Source organism: Nicotiana sylvestris, chromosome 10 (assembly GCF_000393655.2).
Source record: "Nicotiana sylvestris chromosome 10, ASM39365v2, whole genome shotgun sequence".
NCBI lineage: Eukaryota > Viridiplantae > Streptophyta > Magnoliopsida > Solanales > Solanaceae > Nicotiana > Nicotiana sylvestris.
The window spans coordinates 158,643,699-158,651,323 of record NC_091066.1 but is presented as its reverse complement, the minus strand read 5'-3'; the positions used below and the strand labels follow the sequence as shown (position 1 = coordinate 158,651,323).

The window sequence follows — 7,625 nt, the reverse complement described above, 5'->3', positions numbered from 1 at the left end:
ACAAAGTGCAGCCCTCGACGAGAAGATGAGCTTGTCGAAGCATAAGCCAAGAGGGAAATGGCTGCCTGACCGGTTATTCCGAGAGTTATCTCCATCAGTTTTTCTGATATGGAATCTCTTGGTGAGTAAACAATCACTATATTATTGGCTGGAAAAGTAATATTGGATGCATCTTCATATATTCTAATGCATAGCTCTCCAACTGTAGTAGCAATCTCTGGAGTTGATGGGTAATTCATGGTAATATTATTTGGAGTGAAATGATTAGGATCAGTCAACTGACGAAGCATATATTGAAACTTAGATCTAACAGTTCTGCTCAAGAGTTGGAGTACTGTAATTTGACGTTAGATAAATTACTAATTAATCTTATTTATATAACAAGAGGAAAATTTGTCATCTACATTTGAAGCTTCATGGTTCTGCTAAACAATTTACATAAGTAGAAAAGTTGAGGTGAGAAGTGTAGAATTTCTACTAATAACGCGTTCTACCCGTAGAGCTCATATTTGCTAGCTTCCTTTCTTTCTTATTCTACGTGTGTGCTGATTCGACCAATGTTTGTGTTGACTATTTATTTTAAAATTAATTGTATCGTATGGTTAAATATTGAAAAAATTACATCATATATCACTTGGGCCATACAACCCATTCGAAAATAGCCCATATTTAAAGCTTTTACCTAGCTTAGCCCATGTTGTATATGTTATGAAATTTACTTTTCACCCGGTAGCCCACAACTTAAACCAACGGTTTTAATATTTTAAATTTCAATTTCTCTGTTTCTCTTTCTCTATCTTCCTCACGCTTTTCTCAGAGACGACGATAACCGACCTCCATTGTTGGGTTCAAGTACTTTTTCGAGCTTTCAATCTTATTTTCAGGTAATTTTCGTTTCATTTTATGCTTTAACCATAGTTTTTGTTTTGAATTTTGTTTTATTTATTTTTTTTGCTTTTTCTGATTATGCCTATTTTCTTACAATGTTGTTGTATTTTTCGTTTGATTTTGTGTTCCTTCTATCTTCGTTCTAGGCTTAAACTTGATGTTTCAGTTTGCATGCTTTGTTATTTTGCCTTTTAGGATAGAATTTTTTATTTTTTAAGTTTTGTTACAATTTGGGAAAATTGGCCTCTACTTTGTGTTCATGATCTTTATTTTTGGTTCACTTTTGAGTTTTGTTACAGTTTGATTTTTGTGTTTTTCTTCAGTTGTCTTCACTTTTGTTAAAGCTTTGTTTGTTTGGTTTATTGTAGAAAATGCGTTCAAAAGTACCGACTTCTAAAAGCAAAATGATGGTAGTTGGAAAAGGCGTTAAGTTCGATTATGCGAAAGAGGGACTTGCCCTCAAGCCCTCATTCGAAGCTAATGTAAATGTCCAGGCGCCAGATGATGATGATTTTGAGTCTCCTTCTCCTCCTAAAAACTCACAACAAGAGAGCAGTCGAATAACGCGTTCACTGACGAGGAATTCTTCCACTCCAGTTAAATCATCGAGGGACTTGCCCTCAACCCATGCTTCTGAAGTGAATAAGCATGTCCAGGCTCCCGATAATGATGATTTTGAGTCTCCTGTTCCTACAAAAAAGTTGCAACAAGAGAGCAGTCGAATGACTCGTTCGCAAACATGTAATACTCCTACTTCGGTTAATATCGTTAGAATAATGAGTAAGAAATGTGAGAGACCTGAAAAATCAAAACAAAGCTGAAAGTTGATTTGGTTAATAAAGATGATGTAGGCCCCAATGTTAAACCGAAAAGGAGAAAGATCAATGACGATGGTGAGAGTGGTCTTAATTGCATATCGAAAGAACAAAGGTTTGTTATTCGCTGCAAATTGAATGAGAGAAAAGCTACGTTGAAGGTATTCCCTGTGTTGCTATTAATTTATACATGCTTATACAATTTTATACAAAGTTATACAGCTGTTTATACATCTTTATACAAGTACTGCTACACTGATTTATACATTTTTATAAAATGTTTTAGTATAGTTTTTGTTTATGATCTATTTCTTTTTATTTTCCATATGCAAGGTTGGGGACTTCTATATACAACTAGTTGATCATTTCCACAACAAGATTAGTTCCCATACTTAAACTGATATTGTGAGCATTTTGAAGTAATGTTTGACTGGCGCACAGCTTTAAATGTTCCGTGCTAGTTGTTTTGGGTACTTCTTGAACCTCTCTCAATTTCAAATTCAAAATCAACTTATTCATTGTATATTATTGAGGGAAGTCGTCCCAGGACGGGAAAAGGGATTTGTGGGTGAAAATTAGTGGTTGTTTGCTGCGTTTTGGCATTGGATAGTTTGTTGTTATCACTGGTTTGAAGTGTGTAGAAGACGACACCACACTTTCTGTGACAAACCAGATGTTAATAGGTTGCTAAAAGAGTACTTTCCAGAAGATGGAAAAAAGGCTATAACGAGGGGGCAGCTTCTTGATCGCTTCCAGAAAAAGGACTGGAAGTCGGACGAAGATGCATTCAAGATGGCCTTGATGGTGTTTGTCCATCATTTCATATTCTCATATGCCAATAATCATGGTATCAACAAAGATGATTTTGATATCATTGAAAGTAGTCAATATCAGACGTATGTTTGGGGAAAAAAGTCATTTGAAGATATTTTAAAGACAATGAGGGACATATAGTGTGAATATTTGACAATGTATAGTCTTGGAGGTTTGCCACTTGCATTACAAATATGGTTTTTTGAGTGTTGCTCTATGATTGACAAGTATCTAGCTGTTCGCATTGGCACAAATGTGCCACGCATTCTTAATTGGAAAGTCACTGAAACTCCAACATATGCAGATTTGACTGGCGGGGTGATCATGTGTAGTATCGACAAGGTAAACATTTTGTACCATAATACTTCTTCATATATGATTTCAGTATTTCTGTATGTATATTTATTAATATGTCACAATTTCCTTTTTCTACTATGGTAATCCAGTTTTTCTTCTTGTAGTTGAACTACAGGAACATTTCCCCTACTCGTGAAGAGATGTCAACTTTGAATATCGACACGCTTTTTGAAGTTAATGTGGATGATGTTGCATCAGGGGAGGTGCATGTGGAGTCTGCCTTTCATACTGATGATTCTGTCGTTGTATCTCCACCTTTTCCTCAGAATATGGTGCAACAGTCTAAACGACCTTATCCTCAGAATACGGAGCAATAGTCTAAACGACCTTTTTTCTCAGAATATGGATCGACAGCCTAACCTGAGTTATGATCCTTTGGTGCGCATTGATCTATTGAATGCTGAAGTTGAGAAGTTAAGGAGTGTTGTTGGGAAGATATTGGACCTTTAGCTTTTCTGTAGTTTATTAGTACTTTTTGTATATACATGATTTTTTGGTTATAAACATGGTTGTTGATTTGCTTTTGTTTTTTTTTAGTTTACTAATACAGTGACGACACTCAGCAATGATGTAGTTTCTTCCTTTGAAAAAATGTTCAGTTTTCTGAATATGAAGGAAACCAAGCAAACGAGGGAGGATGTTACTGATTCTAAGGTAATTGTCTACTGATAAAACCAAATCACTCAACAGTTATGCCTTCTGTGAATCATCACTCAACATGACTTCTCTTTCTATTGTTTTTTTATTAGATTCCTCAGCGTGTGTCTGATGACAATACATCTGGTCTCGGCGAATTTGATGGCTATCAATATGATGTTGTTCCTAACTTTGTCAATCAAGTGAATCAAGATAACGTGCTAGCTGACGAGGGAGTTACTAATTGTGTGTGATCATGGTATTTGTTCTGCATTTTATCTTTTTTTGTCTGATTTTTCTTTTCTTCATTTTTAAAGTTTTTTATTTTTTGTTTTCTCTGTCTAAGTGGCAGCATGTGATGTCAAGGGTGACACATTTTGGGATGACATTGGCGATAAAGATTTAGTTGCGCTACATATGTCCCAAATTGTGCTTTACAAACAAACCATCATAAACGTAGAAGATGATTACATTTCTACTGAACAGTCAGTTCGACAGAAAATACTAGGAAAATATGCCAAATATCCATATTTGCCAATTTTTGATTCGAGGGCATCTGGATCGGCGCACAAGCTCATTTTTTATATCAAGCATCCTTTCACGATCGAAATTGATGATTTTGATCCATTGTCGCCATTGGCTAAAGAGTTTCGCGCGTTTGTTGATAATGGGATGGATACAAGGCGAAGGTATCTTCACTTTCTTTTATCTTTCATGTTCTGATTTTATACTTTCAATGAATGTAGCTCTGATTACTTTTTATTTTTTGTGATTTGAAGTGCCAAAAATATATATCCCGATGAAGTAAATAAGCTTGCGGAAGATTTTACTTTTGGCTCATGTCATGTGACCACGAAGGATTGGTTCCACTCACTTGCATATTGTGGTCGACCATTGATTGACACGGTATTTAATCAATTTCTGTTTTAATGCTTTTTTTATTTGTTGCATATCTTTATTGTTTGAGACCCCCATAGTGTATACATAGCTTTGTATAATCACAGTATAAGATTGTATAAGATTGTATAACCTTGTATAAATATGTATGCCTCTGTATAATAGTGTATAAATTTCTATATTTAAAAAATCTGGTAGTGATGGTTGTTCTATTTTATTTCTTGTCTCAGCACTTGAATGTCCTCTTTTATTATTTGAGGAAGAGGGGAAAATATGGGCCAAGTGTTGCCATGCGATTTACTACAACCGACTTTGGCTTTGATAATAAAATCAACTCCTTGTATAAAAATTTCAAAGTGAATCAAGATCTTTCAGTGATTCCTGAAGGGCATGAGATAGAAAAGTACATTAGAGGATATTATTGTGATGCAAATGTACCGTGGCACACTATTGACCATGTATTGTTCCCTATTTATATGAAGCGCGGAAGAACAAAATTGGGCCATTGGGTTTTGGGGTTGTTTAAGTTCATAGATAGGTGCATCCACATCTATGACTCTAACCGTGGAGCTATTAATGATAGACTTGCTTTGGATGTTGAATTACCTTATGCAATTCTGATACCTTACTTCTTGAAGAGTTCTGATTTTTATGTCGTGAAGAAGGGCATTGATTGCAACAATGGTGCATATACCGATAAATCCCATTCTGATGCTTTGCAGATTAATCTGGTTAATAATGTGCTCCAACAGATCAAATGGTAGGTTAATCTCAATTGTTTTACTATTTTACTGTTAATGTACCTATTTGAATCTGATTTCTTTCTTTTTAGTTACAGTGATTGTGGTGCTTTTGTTGCTGGCTTTGCTGAGTGTTTCATCCTTGGTAAGGAAATTCGAAAAGATAATTTTGACATTGAGACACTTTGCACCAGGTGGGGATCTCTGTTGTGGGATTATGGAAGGAAAAAACAACAGTTCGGTGCAATTAGTGGTAATGAAATCACAGGGAGACTTTTCAGGAAGAGGAAGAGGGGACGACCGAGAAAGTAGTTGTGTTTTTTCCATTTTACTGTAGTTTTTCTATGTATCAGAAGTTGTTGCCTAGTTTTGTCTAAGTACTATTCTGCTACTTGTGAGGTAACCTTAAAGGATATTATAGAAGTTTTTATTTTTGTGTAATTTGTGGTAGTCATTACACATTGTGGCTGTGAATGAATTACATTTTAATGAATATTTCAGTTCCTTTTGTCCTTTAACAAAGTATGTATTTTCATTATGGTTGCAGTTTTCTTAGTGTAGCAGGGTTTATACATATGTATACAATAATATACATAGTTATACAAATTTATACAAACTTATACATCTGTATACATATAATACCATTGATTGTTTGTAGTTGTATTTTATATTTCTACAATCTATCAATATATTTAGCACCATTAAAAATAGCAAGACGCTATTATTGGATAATCAAAACATGTATAATGAAACATCTCAATTGCTTGTGAAACTTAACTACTCAACATTTGTAACTCTATTATTTGTGAAACTTAACTACTCAACATGACAACAAATGTAATAGGAAGTGTTATGTTTCCAACTATTTATTTTGGTCGATTCCTACATGTCTTTCTATTGTGACTACCTTGTCCACACACAGAACATGAAAACGCCATCTTAGACTCTTTTTCTAAAGCAGGTTTGAGTCTTTCCTTTCTTGGCCTTCCTGCATCCCTTCTCCCTTTAGGTGGTAGGACCACATCTTCTATCATCTCTATTGGGATTATCCATAAACTCTACTCTAGCATCGGATTCACTGGAAATTCATAAATTCTAAGGAGTTTATCCTTCTTGTAGTACAAAAAGCAATACTGGCCAGGTTTCAGCTGTTGGTTCTTCAAAACCGTCCAAGCCTGCGGACATGGAAGTTCATCCTTTTGAAATTTTCCGCAACTGCATGTTACTTCTTCAAGGCACACTATGTTTTCCTTACCCCTTCAAACACAGTATATAACTACTTCGTAGCAGGCCTCACCTGTAATAGTTTTTTTTTTAAAAAATAGTTAAAGAACATTATACACTATTATACAGAGTTATACATCCTTATACAAGCAGTAAAATGCAAGTCAGCAGTGCCAAGCAACATTATATTTGATTCATTTTACCGTCATTTGCTCCGATGCAATTAGATTTCCCGAATGAGTTTGTCGTACTTTTCGCCAAGCTCTGTAGATGTCTCCATTGCACTTTTTCTATTTTTGTTGTTCCACTGTTGTAGCAAATTTGTCATGTACTCCAATAATCGCATTACTGGTAACTCTCTAGCATCCTTGTTTGCTGTATTAATTGACTCTGCAATATTGGAAGTCATTACCGTCGACCTTTTCACTTTGGAATATGCCCGAGACCACCTTTCGTAGCCAATTTCGAACAACTAAGGCTGCACCCTCGGATCAATTTTGCACATCTCTGTCATATGGTACTCAACCTTCTCTATCGTGTAAGCTCTAGCCAAAGCAAAGAAGATATCCTTCAATTGTTTGTGATGTTTCTTGAATGTGCGCTTTACATTCTGCCACAAGTGAAACATACAAATACAATATGCTACTTCTGGGTACACAGCTTTTGTGGCATTGAAGATGCTTTCATTTCTATCTGAAACTATACACATCCCTTCCCTAACTCCAAAAGTACCCTTTATCTGGACAAAGAACCACTCCCAAGATTTGTTATTCTCTGAATCTACAATTGCATATGCAAGTGGAAGGATTTTTCCTATTTATACAAAATAAATATTAGGATTCACACAATTATACAAATCTTGTACACAGCTATACACAATTATACAACTTTGTACAAACTACAAATTTTATAAAAACAACAGCTGTGAAATCCTATACACTTTTATACATGAAACTACAACATTATACAAACTGAAGAAACAAGGTAGATGCAGTCAACTCATCAGCTCCATCCTTTGTGCAAGCAGTCAATATGGTACCCAAATATGTTGCTTTAAGGAAACTTCCATCAAAAACCATTATCGGTCTGCAATGCTCCCAGCCCTTGATAGATGCATATAGCGAAATATATGCATAAAGAAAGCATCCATCTTCTGATTTGTGCAACTTTGTAACCGTTCCTGGATTTGTTTGCTCCAACATATAAAAATACTTCGGCAACTCCTTATATGAATCACTCGGACTCCCTATTATCA

General features: G+C 35.2%; 1 protein-coding gene across 1 annotated transcript; it reads left to right on the top strand.

The window, feature by feature from the left end:
* The first annotated feature begins 260 nt into the window (after window positions 1–260).
* On the top strand, window positions 261–5,458 carry LOC138880171 (uncharacterized). The gene is made up of 13 exons (XM_070159843.1): window positions 261–346; window positions 818–884; window positions 1,257–1,629; window positions 1,740–1,818; window positions 2,345–2,599; window positions 2,681–2,858; window positions 2,978–3,145; window positions 3,411–3,527; window positions 3,623–3,755; window positions 3,856–4,198; window positions 4,289–4,415; window positions 4,637–5,166; window positions 5,239–5,458. Exons 1-13 carry the CDS (start codon window positions 261–263, stop codon window positions 5,456–5,458), a joined length of 2,676 nt encoding a protein of 891 aa, XP_070015944.1.
* The last annotated feature ends 2,167 nt before the right edge of the window (window positions 5,459–7,625 follow it).

Excerpts from the sequence above, each read along its gene's own strand:
- LOC138880171 (XM_070159843.1), top strand. The coding sequence starts at position 261 with ATGATTAGGATCAGTCAACTGACGAAGCATATATTGAAACTTAGATCT. Across the intron at positions 1,630-1,739 it reads AATGACTCGTTCGCAAACAT|GCCCCAATGTTAAACCGAAA; the intron begins GTAATACTCCTA and ends AAGATGATGTAG. Across the intron at positions 2,600-2,680 it reads GAAAGTAGTCAATATCAGAC|TCTTGGAGGTTTGCCACTTG; the intron begins GTATGTTTGGGG and ends GACAATGTATAG.